The sequence below is a fragment of the Thalassophryne amazonica genome, chromosome 9 (genome assembly GCF_902500255.1).
Source record: "Thalassophryne amazonica chromosome 9, fThaAma1.1, whole genome shotgun sequence".
Taxonomy (NCBI): Eukaryota; Metazoa; Chordata; class Actinopteri; order Batrachoidiformes; family Batrachoididae; genus Thalassophryne; species Thalassophryne amazonica.
Window position 1 is genome coordinate 73,661,890 of NC_047111.1, and position 17,341 is coordinate 73,679,230.

A 17,341-nucleotide genomic window follows, 5' to 3' on the forward strand; every position below is an offset into this window, starting at 1 on the left:
AATTTGTATTTTATTTAAAAAACATGTTTATTTAGGTTCTGCTCCTTTCTCTGCCCCTGACCAAGGCACAGTCTCTACATCTGGAGTTGGTCTCGGGCGCTCACTGCTCCTAGTAGTTGGATTGTGTCTAATTGTAATTAAGATGGGTTAAATGCAGAGGACAAATTTCCTTGTATGTATGACAATGACAATAAAGACTCAATTTTATTCAATTGAAAGAATACATCACTTTCTGGTGACATTAGTTCATTTAGTGTTTGGAGTATTGCAAACAAAAAAAAAAAAATTATTATCGAAGTCAGTTGTTAAGACTTTTCTTTCTTTTAGAAAGAAAAGTCTCAGAGAAATAAACTGTTCAAAGAAAGAGTGTTTCAAACATTTCATTATTTAATTTTGCTATTTTCAAGGGAGGAGCTTAAACATGAATTTGCCCCATCTGTGTCTCTGCTGGTCAACAAAATCCATTTTGCGTTTTTGGCATTCTGAAACAGTCAATTTTCTGAAGTTGGTTCAGTTAGTGTTTTCAGCATTTCAACAAAGTGTTTTTGTAGATCATAGCGCTCTCTGAAGCAATACATTCATTTTGAGGTTTTTAATTTTTTTAATTTTGCATTTCAAACTTTTTGAAACAGTCAGTGCTATTCTTACAGTTTGGGAAAGCCAAGGTGTGTGTCCTCTGAACTACAAAGAGTAACTAAATGGACAGATAAATACAGAAATGAGCTTCCAGCTTCTGAGCGTAATATGTCAAAAACAGTAAACACTATCATATTGTAACTAACCAAATTAACAGGTCATTAATGAGAAAAAAAATGAAATCTGATGAGTTTTGATGCACCAGGTTAAAATGGGCTGCATTTATATAGCGATTTTCCATCTGCATCAGACGCTCAAAGCGCTTTACACAATATCGCCTCACATTTACCCCGATGTGAGGCTGCTGCCATACAAGGTCCTCACTACACACCGCAAGCAACTAGGGGATTAAATACCTTCCCCAAGGGACTTTAGTGATTTTCTGGTCAGGCTGGGATTTGAACCAAGGATCCTTTTGGTCTCAAGCCCAACGCTTAGGGCTCCTTCACACATAGTGTGAATTTGGTCGATTTGCGCATAAAGTGCGCATGAAGCAGGAATTGTATGCAAAACGTGTAGAATCGTAGCTGCCTCTAACGCCTCGTACACCTGTTGCTACAACTATTTGCACACACCAGCAGCTGAAAGACAGAGTGTGCGCTGTGCAAGCCCATCGAACCTTCTCGCGGCAGGTGTCGGCCAAATTCCAACTGACATGCACAAACATCTAACACCGCTCGCATGGCACTTAGAAAATGTGTGGCCATTCCTACTATCATCACGAAAACAGTCTGAAGACAATCACTGTCGAGGTGGATGTAAAATTTGCCTAAGTTCCCCACGACTGTGAAGTCACAGAGTGGACATGTGGCATGCCAGAGTGTCAGCTCCCCCCACAACACATTCTGTGCGTGTGGTCCCCCCCCCCCCCCACAGGCGAGGCATCTCTGATCTCAGAGTGACATCTTGGTCTGTGGGCTGACAGGACAGGGTGTGGCTGGCTGCCCACAGCTGTTGAGACATATCTGGTCCTGGACATCACAGCTGCAGCACACGTCCCGTGTTTTGACAGACACACACGTGTGTGTGGTTGTGTGGAAATACATAAAAACATCTATCAATTTTGCTGTGGGAGGAGAAACGGACCGTCAGTCCGTTTGGACATGCAGCAGGCAATCTGAATGTCACGTCTGACAGGACATGCGTGTCGGGCTGTGAGGGCTGTGAGCGGCACGCCACAGGACCAGGACAAGCCAACAGTATGACAAGTACGCCACTTTCAGTCACGTGTCAGCAGAAATACGCCGTACCAAATGATGTTTGGTCAGTTATCACAGCGCTTTTTTGTTTTTTTCTAAAATACTTTTATCTGCTTGTTGATTTTAGCCATTTCACGCTCCTGTTACAAGACAGTGATTGTAGCGCAGTGGTAAAGTTTCTGTCTGGTAATCAGAGTGTGCGGGCTCGAAAGACACGGTCGCATGCACAAACTGTCGCACCAACATCGTACACGCCTGTCCATCTGTGTGATGTGTCGTGGTGCACTCATATGAGCTGTACTGCCGAGAGTCGCCCTGAGTTGTATGTATTCGAACTATGTGTGAAGGGGCCCTTAACCACTAGACCATCACTTTTTTTTTCCTGTGTAACATCCCATACAAATATCTACCACCTGCTGGTTACTCAATGCTGGATTGATGATGGATTAGGAGCAGGTGTGGTTGTCAATGAGAGATATTGTTTCTCACAAAAATGTAGTAAATGAGAGAAAAAAGTGTTACTTTGTGATTGTTTAACAGCAGTTATGTTCTAAAAATCAAATACCACAGCCAGACCTCCAGAAATGGAGTAAATCAGAGAAATAAACTGTTCTTTTCTGATTAACACTGGTTATTTTCAAAAAGTCAAATAACACAGTCATGAGCCCACACAAATCCAGCAGGAAGGATTTTGTATGAATGTAACCAAAGCAGGCACTTCTTCCTTCTTTTTCTGTCTTTCTCGCACCAAATGTGTCGCTGAAGTTACATCTACCATAAAATGAGTTTGTCATTTTTCTTTAATTTCCAAAGCGTATAGCAGTTTATTTCATTTAAAATAGTGTTATTTCCAAGTTTGTTAGCATTTTGTAAAGTAATTGTTTCACGTACTGTTTACAAAATTCATTTTACATTTTGAATCAGCCTTTTTTTCTGGAGAAAGTATCGTGCTTTGAGTATTTTTGAGCTGGTTTATTTTTTTTTTATCATTTGTCATTGCTTTCAGAAGCATTTGTTTCATTTTAGTGTTTCAATTACTATTCCAAGCATTTCAAAATTTAGCATTTCGAGCATTTCAAATCAATAATTTTGATGTGAAGCGATTCATTTTTGAATTGTTTTGAGATGTGTTACCATATTCTGGAGTGTTTCAAACATTTCATTATTTAATTTTGCTATTTTCAAGGGAGGAGCTTAAACATGAATTTGCCCCATCTGTGTCTCTGCTGGTCATCAAAGACTTTGCTCTGACTGGATTTAGTATCAAGCAACTTTTTAAAATTATTTAATAAATAACTTTTTTTTCAAAAATTACTCATTTATACACTGTATGTGCACACCATCAGGAGTGCGATAGCTCAAAACCACGTTTTCATACTGCTCACACCTGTGCAGTTAAGTCAAGCTACACAGCCGGATGGGGCTTTGATCTTTCCTCTGACTCCTCTGATGCCTTAGATCTTCAAACGACTGCACTCTTTTACTGTGGCAGCTTTGTATTCTTAATGCCTACACACAACAAGGTTTTTTGACAAAGTGAAGTAAAAACACCAACAGGTCATTTTACACAACGGTAAAAACAGTGTGAATGAACCCTCCCTCACTGGAGCCACGCGGGCTTCCTCTGCTGCCCTCCATGTCCCGCCAGACACAATCAAATTGAAGTCATATGCTAAATTTGTTTTCTACACTTGTACTGATGTGATGATTGTATCAGTGTTCATTTCATTGGGCTGATTTTTGTAAAAGATGGATTTGTATATATCCTTGAGCATTATTATTTATTTAATATTTTTATTGGGAAATTTGGACATTCTGGTCTAATTGAACATGGATTCATTCAATTGAACAACTTTAAATCATATCTTTTGTTACCCACAAGGCTTTGCTGTTCCAGTCGCCTATGTTTTTTTGTTGCAAAACCGCAGCACCTGTAGCGGGTCATATTTGAGTTTCCAGTTTCTCTCTGTTTTGTTCTCATTCTGCATCATCAGTCATGTCCAATAGTTAAACCATGATGGTCACAGTTTGTCCCTTTTTTTTTTTTTGCCCCAAAACATCAGTGTCCACGTTACGTAAAGGTCGCCCAAACAATGTTTGAATCCAGTGTGTTTGGCACAGTTCATTTGGGTCTTTTTGTGGTGGAGGAATAACATTTTAAATGAACACAAAAGGCCACAGTGTAACAGTGATTGACTGAGATCACGAGGAAACCGCTGAGTTTGAGCTGATCGAGTAATCTGGATCTGGCGGTGAGAAATATATTTGGTGGCAGCGAACTGAACAGTGAGGACGAGGGTCTGTAAACGTAACTGCTTTTTCATCAGTGCAAATACTTAGGCAATAAAATTCACTTTTTTTTATTTTAGTAGAATGATGTTTGATGAAGAGTGGAACAAATAGAATAACCATTATGTCTTCTGTAAGGTGTTTTTTTTATGCCAGTCAAGAGGTTTTGCAGTGGATTAAATGTGATTAAGAAATGAAAGAATGAATTCTTCTGTGCTTAAACAACCATGCACACTGAGTCAGAAGAATGTGGTTTGTGAGCACTTTCATTGTTTTCACTTTTGAAACCTTTTGTCATATTGCCAAATATACCCCCCCCCCCCAAATAAAATGTTTATCTTACTCACATTGTATACCTTTATAGTTCTGTTTTGTTCTTGTCTATGGTGGTGTCTTACAAACAACAACAAACATGTTTACATTTTGCAGTTAAAACAAGACTAAAAAGTTGTAAAGAATTTCTCCACATTTTTATGCCAACTTGGTCAAAACTGAAATATTGTCTCAAATACGGTGAGAGTTTCATCATAAACATTGTCAGTGTTCCATAATTGTTACAGCTAAGTTCTCTTACTGCTTTGAACAAGGTTTAGGTGTGAAACACTTCATTTTAGACTTCTGTGACATATGTCAACTCCTTTTTATTCCAAGCAGCAGTCACAGAAACCGGATGTTTCTTCAGGTAATGAAAATAAACTACCTTCACAGTCCATCACTTCAGCAAATGAGATGAGATGAGAGATGAGATATACTTTATTGATCTCACAGTGGAGAAATTATGTTTACACTCCAGTTACCTCAGACAGCAATTAGTCCACAATTATTACTTGTTTACCATAATAATGGCACACATCAGAATTAAAGACAGCACATACACATTTGACATTGTTTATGTGCACTAAATTTGAAGAAGTCCGTTATCCGAATTGAGGCAAGTGGGTGAAGGTCGCGCAGCAACCCTGAGTTGCGCCACCATCAGCTTGGGGGAGGGAAGGGGACCAGCAGCAGCTAAAACCGCGCCACCCCCGCAGAAGGGAAGGGGTGTAACGTGAGCAGAAGCCGGAGTGGGGTGTGTGTGATGGGGTAGGAGGGGGGTGGGGAGAGGGAATGGAGCATGCTTCAGTCCTATGAAAAACAGTTTATTATCTTTGTGGGTTGAGATAAGAAGGAGCCAAATAATCACCAAGGCCTGAAGACATTCCTCTGGAGGAAAACAGTCGGGCAATTTGTCCTTCAGGCTTGATAAGCCTGCCGTATTGTGGTTTGAGCAGTGACAAACACTTTTTACAGTTCCATTTGAACAAACCAAATCCCAATTATGAATTAAGAATATTCCCTATTATGAATTAAGAATATTCCCCAGCCTCCGAAATCTTCAACTTCATCTGCAAGCCATGCATCTGCTCCAAGATGCCATCCAACTTGCATCTAAGTTCAAGAGTCATCGCAGTCTGAGAATACAATGCCTTGCCCACCTCGTTAATCATGACGGACAAGCGAGTGGCCGTGGTTCTTGATGCCGCTGTATTGCCAATTTTGCGATAGATCAGGGCAGCACATAAGCCAGAGAGTACCAGCCCTGCTACCATAAGACCAAATATGAATAAATCCTCGCCGTCCTCAACGGAGAAAGGCGCCAAGCATGCAATATGCCAAGACTCCCAAGAGTCGAGAACATAGCCCGCAGGATGCGTTCCATCTGGGCAGGTAGGATCCCCCGGTCCTGACCTTCTTGTAGAAAAGATGGTGTCAATAGCGTTCATAGACCAGCTGATCAATTCCATGGTTAATCCAATAGTAGTCCAACAGAACCAGTATCCAATATAATTTGAGGAGTTCACAGACTGGTGAAGTAGGGACTTGGAGGTTAAAGCAGAGCGCAGCGATAAGGGAGAGTGGAGGAGATACGCCCACCCTCGTCGGAATCCCAAGCTGATAATAGATGGTTTTTTGGCTAAATTCCACTATATCTATTTGACAGTAAACCTAGGTTTGCCCATTTGTCTCTTTGGCTCCTTTACCTCTTACAAAAGTATTTTTTCTTTCCTTTTCTTTTTATCGTTGTGTATGCATCTAATACTTCTTACAGAAGTATTTTCTTTTATTGTGCACCAATGGCACCAGATCAAATTCCTTAAATGTAAGAACTTACTTGGCAATAATTTGATTCTGATTCTAAAAACTTTTTGTTTGTTTTATTTTCAAGACGTGGTTGTGACTTGTGCTGATTGTTGTATAATATGTGCCATTCAGTGATTTGTCTGATGTAACATGCAGTTGCAACTTCAGTTTTTGGTTTTCTCTTTTCAGGATATTCATTCATTCATTCATTCATTTTCTGCCGCTTACCTGGGTCTGAGTTGCATTGGCACCAGACTAAGCAGCTCGTCCCACAGTTAACTTAACACTTAACATCCCACCTGTAACTCTTCCTAGGGTATCCCAAAGCATTCCTAAGACATCTGGGAAGTATAATCCCTCCAGTGTGTCCTGGGTCTTTCCTCGATGCCTCCTCCCAGTTGGATATGCCTGGAAGACCTCCCTAGAGAGACTACTAGGGATCATCCTACCAGATTCCCAAACCACCTCAACTGGCTCTTTTCGATGCGAAGAAGCGGTGGCTCTACTCCTGGATAGTCGAGCTTTTCACCCTGAAAATATAAATATTCAAAATATTCATAATACTTCCCATTTGAAGACCACTAAGATATCCCAATTATGCATTGGGAGTAGGGATGGGTATTGATAAGATTTTATCGATATCGATGCCATTATCGATTCTGCTTATCGATCCGATTCTTTATCGATTCCCTTATCAATACCTCTTGTGACTTTTCTGTGTACTAAAAGTAGGCTTTGCAGGTTTTCAACACCATTTTATTGAGCCTTAAAGTAAATAACTATGAAATTGGTCACTGGATCCTTGATCTCTGGACATAAAAAATAAACAAAATCTGTAGTTTTTGTCAAAAGCTTTTTCCATTTAGGTTCGCAGCGTCTCAGAAACAGCGGGTCTGTAATCAAGAGAAATTATTGGTTTCCCGATATGCACCCTCAAAAACAACGGCCACTCCAGCATAATGTGAACCGATAAGGGAATTGTTAAACAAAAAGGCTATCGATGTCAGTGGATCAAATAATTTCTTAACAGGAACCAGTTTTCGATAACCATCCCTACTGTTAGAAATGTATATTCTTCATTTAAATCACAAAATAATTTAATCTATTTTCCATGATGAAATACCTTTACATTTCTTTAGGCCTAAATCCAGTTGTCTGCCTAGATTTGTTGCAATAGAATTTTGTTGCTGTTTCTGTTTTTCTCAAGTTCACCGCCGGTTCATCCGGTATGGATCTGCACGATGTTTTGTACATATAACTTCAAGCACACCTGCTACTAAATTTCCTTTGAGCATTTTTATTGTTGTGGGTTGTTTTTGTGTTTGCTTACTTGTTGTTGTTTTTTTGCTGGCTGCTCCTGGTGTTGTCACAGGGGATCCCACATGTTTTTTTTCCTGACGGTGCTCTAGATGTACATGGAGAATGGAGCATGGATGACTTTGAAACAGAGACCCTCTATTTGGGAGGCAAGAGCACTACCACTGCTCCCCAAATTTCCATCATACACGATAAGATTATTCTCTGCAGCAAGCCCAGACATCTCCAGTAGGTGGGAGTGTTCAGGTTGTAAACGCTTCACTGGCGTATTGCACAATCAAAGTTGCTTTTAGCTTGATCTGGTGAATCAGTTTTAATTATCATCTAATCACTTTATCCTAATAGTGTGTACTTTTAAATTTGTGACATGCAAGATGATTGGATCGCATTTATTGTTTTTGAGTTACTGTGTCAAAAACGTAGATACATTTATCCACCTCTTCATCCACTCACTGCATTTTACATGATACTTAAGGCTAAAAATACACACATAAAGGAGATTAAAATATTTTTCCTGTCAGATGAAAATCAGGTGCCAAAGGTAATAGTGGATGTCAAGCTGCACAACAAAAAAGACAAAAAGGATTTATGCATTTAGAAGAAAAGGACATGAAAGTGTAATGAGATGGTAGGAGATACTATGAGGAGCCTGTGACAAGAAAGTGTGAAGCAAAAGTTTCAGAAAGATGAGCAGATCAGTGGAGATGGAGTGGTGAATTACACAGACTGGATCTGTGACTATGAGGTGGAACAAAATTGTGTTTCTGATAAATCTGTGTTTCTTTTGTTTCAGTATCAAGTCGGGCAGCTCTACTCCGTAGCTGAAGCCAGTAAGAATGAGACAGGCGGAGGCGAAGGAGTGGAGGTGCTAAAAAATGAGCCTTATGAGAAGGATGGGGAGAAGGGACAGTATACACACAAAATCTACCATTTGCAGAGGTAAGCGTTTGCTCATCATGATTTGTTAAAAAAACCTAACTAGGACAAGAAACTTATGGAGCTCAGCAAAAAGTTCAATCAGACTGTTGGGCCACACTCCCTGGCTGCTCGCCTCCAAGCTATCATCACGCTGCAGGAACATCTAAGATATTTCTCTTGACAGCTGTGAACTAGTCCGAACGGATTGGAACAGAATTAAGCATACCAGTGCAGTGCCCGTAGGAAGTTTGTATTCTTATAAACTGGGAGCTCAAGTAGATTTGTCATGGATGGTCGTATGAGGCTGTGTTTGAAGGTGGGATGCACAAAGAGGTGTACTTGTGTTATATTATTATTTGAATATAGTACTTATAGTAAAAAAATCTGTTTATTATCAATTATATGAAAATGCAAGGATTCCTATTTAATAGGCTATTGGAAGAGACTCTGATAAAATTAAACAGAAAATTTAGAAGATTTGAAACAGGAAATCAAGTATCCCACCTCCTGAACACAGTTTATTTAAACGTGAACTCACGGCAAATATTAAAGGATTATTAACCTACTGCGAGGTCTATACGGGGAAATATCAGACAGACGTGTTGTCAGTACAGACCGAGCATTAGCGAGATCCATGCGACAAACACGGAGGTCTGATATCCCCGTACAGACCAAGCAAGCGAGGTTAATAATTAATTTATTATATATATAGATATAGATATATCTATCTATCTATATATCTATATCTATATATAAATAAACACGCAGACTTACAGTATCGAATATGAAAGCTGCTGGTGGCAGATAGTCAGACCTGTTTACTTTCTTCACCTCCACGTAGAACTTGCTAACAGATGGTCCGGTCGTTAGCTGGTAAGCTTTTGATCTGTGTGTTTTTTCTGATGCTGTTTAGATATTTATGGAGTATGTTCATGTCTGACTTTGTTTTTCTAATCGTGTTTATAGCTTCCTGGTTTGTAATGAAAATACACATTGTGGACCGATTGTCATGGTAACTGGTCCAGATATGGGAAAATACCTGACCGGTAATCAGCCAATCAGAGCACGCGTAGCATCACAGCTATATACTAAAAGATTTTATTCAGATTATGTACTTACTGAAATATTGTACAAATTGTGGGAAAGTATATGATTTTATTCAGCTTATGTACTTACTGAAATGTTTATAGCTTCCTGGTTTGTAATGAAAATACACGTTGTGGAACGATTGTCATGGTAACTGGTCCAGATATGGGAAAATACCCCACGGAAATAGAGATCTGGAATGGACGTGCGCGCCTCAATCTATTAGCGTCGCTCAGGACAAGAAAGCGCCATTACTAAGGGTGGAAATGTGCAGATCATAAATAATAAACTGACCGCTATTTTTGCACTAGCGTCACTATTTCTTTATGGATTTTAATAAATGTAGGCTTGTTTCAAAGCCCTTTGAAAGCTCTTTCCAATGAACCTGTGTGGGTGAAAAAAAAACCTTTTAAGTAAAATGCAGAAATTTGGGGAAATTATGACAAACTGTGGTGCTTTTCTCGCTCTGTTGCCGCTATTTGTTAACCGATTTTAATAAAAGTAGGCTTGTTTTAAAACCCTTTAAGTGCTCTTTCTAATGAACCCATACATGCCTGTGTAGAAAAAATGTTTTATGTAAAGTGTGGAAATTTGGGGATTTTACTGTGTTTGGGGAATTTACTGTATTTTTTTTTCCTGCCATCATAATTCTTGATGGATTTTTATAAATGAATCCTTGTAAGTTGTATTCAAGCTTATTAAAAGCTCTAATGAACCCATACATGCCTGGATAAAAAAAATCCTTATGTATTAAAATATAAATCTGAAGTATGCCTTGCCATTGTGGTCATTTACCTTGCTGCTTTTTCCACTGTAATATTACTGCTAGTCTTCTAATGACAACAACATATATACAGTGAGGAAAATAAACATTTGAACACCCTGCGATTTTGCAAGTTCTCCCACTTAGAAATCATGGAGGGGTCTGAAATTTTCATCTTAGGTGCATGTCCACTGTGAGAGACATAATCTAAAAAAAAAAAATCCGGAAATCACATTTTTTTAAAATAATTTATTTGTATGTTACTGTTGCAAATCAGTATTTGAACCCCTACCAACCAGCAAGAATTCTGGCTCTCACAGACCTGTTAATTTTTCTTTTAGAAGCCCAGTATTAATTACACCTGTTTGAACTTGTTACTTGTATAAAAGACACCTGTTCACACACTCAATCAATCACACTCCAACCTGTCCACCATAGCCAAGACCAAAGAGCTGTCTAAGGACACCAGGGACAAAACTGTAGACCTGCACAAGGCTGGGATGGACTACAGGACAACAGACAAGCAGCTTGGTAGAAGACGACAACTGTTATGATTAGTTATTAGAAAGTGGAAGAAACACAAGATGACTGTCAGTCTCCATCTGTCTGGGATTCCATGCAAGATCTTACTTTGTGGGGTAAGGATGATTCTGAGAAAGCTCAGAACTACACACGAGGACCTGGCCAATGACCTGAAGAGAGCTGGGACCACAGTCACAAAGATTACATTAGTAACACATGATGCTGTCATGGTTTAAAATCCTGCAGGGCAGCAAGGTCCCCCTGCTCAAGCCAGCAAATGTCCAGACCTGTTTGAAGTTCACCAGTGACCATCTGGATGATCCAGAGGAGGCATGGGAGAAGGCCATGTCAGATGAGACCAGAATAGAGCTTTTTGGAATCAACTCCACTTACCATGTTTAGAGGATGAGAACAACCCCAAGAAAACCATCCCAACCGTGAAGCATGGGGATGGAAACATCATACTCTGGGGGTGCTCTTCTGCAAAGAGGACAGGACAACTGCACCGTATTGACGGAGGATGGATGGGGTCATGTATTGCGAGATTTGGCAAACAACCTCCTTCCCTCAGTAAGAGCATTGAAGATGGGTCATGGCTGGGTCTTCCAGCATGACAATGACCCCAAACACACAGCCAGGGCAACTAAGGAGGGGCTCCGTAAGAAGCATTTCAAGGTCCTGGAGTGGCCTGGCCAGTCTCCAGACCTGAACTCAATAGAAAATCTTTGGAGGGAGCTGAAACTCCAAACCTGAAAGATTTGGAGAAGATCTGTATGGAGGAGTGGACCAAAATCCCTGCTGCAGTGGGTGAAAACCTGGTGAAAAACTACAGGAAACATTTGACCTCTGTAATTGCAAACAAAGGCTACTGTACCAAATATTAACATTGATTTTCACAGGTGTTCAAATACTTATTTGCAGCAGTAACATACAAATAGATTATTTTAAAAAAATCATACATTGTGATTTCCGGATTTTTTTAGATTATGTCTCTCACAGTGGACATGCACCTAAGATGAAAATTTCAGACCCCTCCATGATTTCTAAGTGGGAGAACTTGCAAAATCGCAGGGTGTTCAAATACTTATTTTCCTCACTGTATATGATTTTTACTAGCATTTTATTACAAGAAGATATAAAGCCATTCAGAATTTATGACTTTTGACCCTCAGTCAAGGTAAAAAGTACCTCCCCATCCCCCCAACCACACTGTTAAAATTTAAATGCTGCCTGTGACCACCATGTACATGTCATATTAAACAACAACTGTAAGAGTGTGTATGTATATATATATATATATATATATATAAATCCGTGTCTGGTACGTTTAATCTGCATGGAATTTAATAAGCGCATACTGAATTTCAGACGTATTATATATATTAGTCTGGAACAAAGATGACAAACAGTGTTGTAAAGAACAATAATCAAGACGTTAAAGAGCAAACTTCACTTTCACCCAGAACGACATGAACAGGAAACGATCATAGCTCACAGCAGCTCCCATTGAAAATAACGGAGAGACAGTCTGTGATTCTCCCATGTTTACATAAAACAAATGCAATAACAACGTCTAAAAACCCAGAGAATATATTCACAAGAGTTTTAGGCACAATATAAAAATAGTTTTATGTTGCGATGTTAATGGTGTTGTCCGTGTGCAGCGGTTAAAGTGCAGCCTGATCAGAGCGTATCAATGCAATTCTCAGTGTTACTGAGATCTCGTAGCGCGGCGACCTCTCCGAGGTTTTGCGGGATTTGAAACCTGAAAAGCCTCAATATAATAAAATATTTTATTCAGCTTATGTACTTACTGAAATATTGTACAAATTGTGGGAAAATATAAGATTTTATTCAGCTTATGTACTTACTGACATATTGTACAAATAGTGGGAAATTTGTTGATGTTAGCAAAAAAAATGGATTTTAGCTAACGTCTCCTCAGTGTTGTCAAGTTAACCTCAGTTGCAAAGAACACTGACAGTATGCTATTCACAGTAGAAGTACTACCCGAGGTGCTGGTATTAAATGTTTCAGTGTGAAATGGTTCAAGCAACATAAAGTATCTATTGTTTAACTTTGCTACCAGTAACATCATGAGCAACGCCATCTTGGAAGTACAAATGTTATAATGTTAATCAAAATAAAGGATTCAAAATGAAGGCTTTGAAAATTTATTCCCAAAATTTTCAAAATTTTGGAATGCACATCAGCCATATCTGAAAACTGAGGCCAATCTGACAAACTGAGAGATATGCGAGCCACATACTTGCACTCACACAGACTCTTCTTACTTTATAAATAGATGTAAATGAAATTTTCTAAAATGCACTTGAACATGGTTTTATGTGTGAGATTTACCTTCTTCCTCCTCCTGTCCTCCAGTAAAGTGCCGTCATTTGTCAGAATGTTGGCTCCATCATCAGCTCTCAACATCCATGAAAAAGCCTGGAATGCATATCCATACTGTCGCACAGGTAACGCACCAACACATAAACATAGCTAATGTGCAATATGAACTAATTGTGCACGGTATCTTCTTTAAAAGTGGAGAAATGTCTGTGAAAAGGAATATTGCAATCCTTGATTTTAGTGTTGGCACAGTCATCACCGTTGTGAGCGTGTGCCATCATGTGGATTGTACAATATGGTCAGTAATGTGAGAAATCAGTTTTTTTCCCTCTAAAATAGTACAGAACTACGGAGCCCTAGAAATGTCATCGCCAAATGTTTTGCATGTGGAGAGCGTGTGTGCATCTTTAATTTAAAACAGTGATTCGTTTTAGAGTTATTGATTCCAGAGCCTAAATCTCCGTACAGTAGCTTGTGACAGCGAACTGTGAGAAAATGTCAGAAATGACTTAATGTGAGCATGAAATACGTATTTTGAGAGCTCAGTTTGGGCCTATAATGTGCTCACATTTTATTAATTTGAGGGCCCAATTAAAGGAAAACGTGTTCACAAATTATCACTGCCAGAGAAAAAGTAAAATGTGCGCACGTTTTATTAATTCGAAGGTTCAGTTAAAGAAAAATGTGCGTATAAATTATCATGGCCAAAAAATATATATATACAGTGGTTCCTCGTTTATTGCGGGAGTTACGTTGTAAAAAATAGCCAGCAATAGGTGAAATCTGCAAAGTAGTCAGCGTTATTTTTTTACAATTATTATAGACGTTTTAAGGCTGTAAAACCCCTCACTACACACTTTATACACTTTTCTCAAACAGGCATTAATATTTTCTCACTTTTCTCTCGTGTGTAAACATTCTCAAAGTTCAAACCTTAGTAGAAAAATAAGACCAGCCTGTTTTCAGGCCCAAACATTTGTTTGAGAAATAAAAATAGAACGTTTTCCTATAAATAATTATGATGGCTTTTAGAACTAACAAATTTAATTTTAGCGATCAACATACGAGGTTGGACACAGAAGAAATTATTAATAGTGACTGACCAGTATGTCACAGTTCCTCTGATCGCGCCTCTTCGTCCTGGCGCCGCTCCGCTGTCGCGTCTTTTTCTTCGGTGCAGGTGTCTTTTTCCGAGTGAAGAACACAGTTATGGGTAGTTGTTGGCGCTCTTTTTTCTTCTGGGTGAGAAGATTCTTATAAACAGACACGCAGAACACAATACGCGTGCTCTGCCTTTGCGGTGCCACGACCGGCCTCCTTGATGAGGACACAGAACACAATGCGCTGTAAAAAAAAAAAAAGCATGCAAAATTGGACTAAAAAAATCCGCGAAACTGCTAGGCCGCGAAAGGTGAACCGTGTTATAGCGAGGGACCACTGTATATCACTTTAAGTGACCTCTCCCGGGTTCCGTACAAAACCTCTGACAGGGTAGAAAGTTTTTAATGGCACCAATGAAATAACATAAAATTATGCCAAATATCCATTTTGCTGAGCTCCACACATGAGTCAAAACACCTATTAAGTGCTTTTCTTATAGATATAACTTGGTATGAAGTTGTTCTCACATGGAATCATAACAGCAGTGGTGGGTAACCTCAGCTTCAGTGAGCAAAAGTCCTTCTACATGCTTGTTCCATCCACCCATTGAACGAGCTGATTCTAACTAATTCAACTCTTCAGGCAGGTAGATGAGCTAATCAGTGAAATCACCTGTTTTATTAGATAGAAAATTGTAAAAATCTTTGATTCATGAAGGATTTTGTCCATACTTTAACTTTGAAGTTGCAGATTTGAAAATGAAAATAGTCCAGATTATGCTCAAATAAGATAACTCTTAAAGGGGTCATATAGTGCAGCGTCAGTAAAACTGTGATATAATAGCATCATGATATTAGGTTATGTCCCAACTCCTAGGTGGAGTTATAATTTGTCAGGACTTTTTCCGAGCTAAAAGGCTTTGTTTACTAAATTTGTAACTCCAAAGTAAACTAAAACACACAATGCAAGCAATTTTATTCAACATTTTATTTTTTCTCTTTTTTAATTGTGAAAATGTGTGAATACATGTAACTCAAATTATTTCACCAAATATTTTCTTTCTTTCTTTCTTTCTTTTTTCTGTCACCTTGAAGGAGTAGTTGAATAATTTACAGAGAAATATTGTGCCGTCACTTGAGCCTTACAGGCTGATCACATGCTGTCAGTGACTAGAAAACCATCTGTCATCCAAACACATAAGACCAACAAATGCGGCACACACACTGTTCAAGAAGTAACAAACGTTGTAAAGTAGGTACATAATGGTTCTTTTCTCCTGCGCATTACTGTAACCACAATCTTTTTCTTTCTCTTTGCTGCTGTGCTGATGTTTCACCTGATTCTGCAGTTATCACCGTGAGTACAATTCTCTTCTTCCGGGCTTAAGTACATTGACACAACAAACACACAAAACTGTGGTGGAGACAGAAGAAACAATCTAAGTTGAAAGTTGAGGAAGAAATTTGATTGTTGTCTGATTTGAGTGTTAAAGGCCCCTTCACACATAGTGCAAAGTTTGTTTGAATACGGCGAAACAGCATGGTATAGTTCCAGTTAGCGCACCACAAAATATTGCGCCGATAGGCAGGTGTGCACAATCGAGGTGCACCACATTGCACCACTGATGTGGATTAAATAAAAAATAAAAACCAGCTGGTACTTGTGGAACCACATCGCGCTGCTGAAGTGGAATAAAAAAAAACACCCACAGGATTCGTACCTGCACTTTACTGATTGCAGCCCGAAACTTTACCGCTGAGCCACTGTCACTGAGCTGTACATGGTGTGGGGAAAATACCTGAAATCAAAAAAGAGATGGACGTATTTAAAAAAATAAATAAAACCATACAGTTTTTGATATTGAATCCCTCTTATCAAGCGGGCAATACAAATATGATCTGTCTGTTCCTCTGTACATGACCCATGGTCACAGACATACAGTGATGAAATGACATGAATGAGAAGCAGTCCGCTCTTCTCATGTCCACATCTGCTGGTGTGTGTTGGGCATTGTCTTGTGAACGGCGCAACAGAACTGACAATACGTCATATGGAACAGAGCTCATGTGGCTGACATGAAAGTCAGGTCATCCACTGTGTGTTCTGATCTGACGGGCCTGTTGGCAGCCTGTCAATCACCACAGCAATATATGTTTTTATTTATGTCCACATGATGACAGCAAACAGACATGCGCATCACAGTGGGCAGTTGTTAGTCCATGTCCATCCAAACACAGCCCTTGTTGTTCAGCTAAGATGTCCAGAATGACAGATCTCCACAGCTGCTTCTGGGTGGCAAACACCTGTCAGTTCAGCGCACACACCAAAGCCACATTCATGGGAAACTTAGACAAATTTCACTGCCAGCACGACAGTGATTGTCTACAGACTGTTGTTGTGTTAATGCTGCAAATGGCCACACATTTTCTAAGTGCCAAATGAGCGGTGTTAGATGTTCGTGCGTGTCAGGTGGAATTTGGCCGACACCTGCCTGCCGCAAGAGGGATCAATGGGTTCGCACAGCACGCCGCACACTCTGTCTTTCAGCCGCTGGTGTGCGCAAATACTTGTAGCAACAGGTGTACAAGGCATTCGAGGCAGGGACGATTTTGCATATTTTGCACACAGTTCCTGCTTCAGCCGCATTTCGTGCACACTTCAACCAAACTTCGCACTATGTGTGAAGGGGCCATAAATGTTGTGTTTGCTGTGGAATAATGTTTCTGCCTTCATTCTGTTCTTTTTCTTTTCTCTGCAGAATGAATATATGAAAGATAACTTCCTGATCAAGATTGAGACATGGCACAAACCTGACATGGGTCACCTTGAAAATGTAATTTGTAAATATTGTTATGCGGCTGCTTTATCTGAATCTTATGAATATTTCAGTTGTATTTACATACTTTTGAAATGTTACAAAAGACTCATAATTTTAAGTCATATTGTAGCAAATGCATGTGTTTGGAGTAAATTGTTATTATTGTTAGGGATATCCTGGTCAGGTCTTTTTAAACACTATCCTGATTAATACTGGATA

The 17,341-nt window shown here is 39.4% G+C and overlaps 1 protein-coding gene across 1 annotated transcript in view; it reads left to right on the top strand.

Annotated features, from left to right (window-relative positions):
• Nucleotides 1-17,341, top strand: part of pitpnab (phosphatidylinositol transfer protein, alpha b) — a 58,672-nt gene that overhangs the window by 25,440 nt on the left and 15,891 nt on the right. The window contains exons 3-6 of the mRNA XM_034178367.1: nucleotides 8,356-8,501; nucleotides 13,237-13,328; nucleotides 15,653-15,660; nucleotides 17,063-17,137. Coding sequence (XP_034034258.1) covers nucleotides 8,356-8,501; nucleotides 13,237-13,328; nucleotides 15,653-15,660; nucleotides 17,063-17,137 — 321 coding nt within the window. The remainder of the gene's footprint in view (nucleotides 1-8,355; nucleotides 8,502-13,236; nucleotides 13,329-15,652; nucleotides 15,661-17,062; nucleotides 17,138-17,341) is intronic.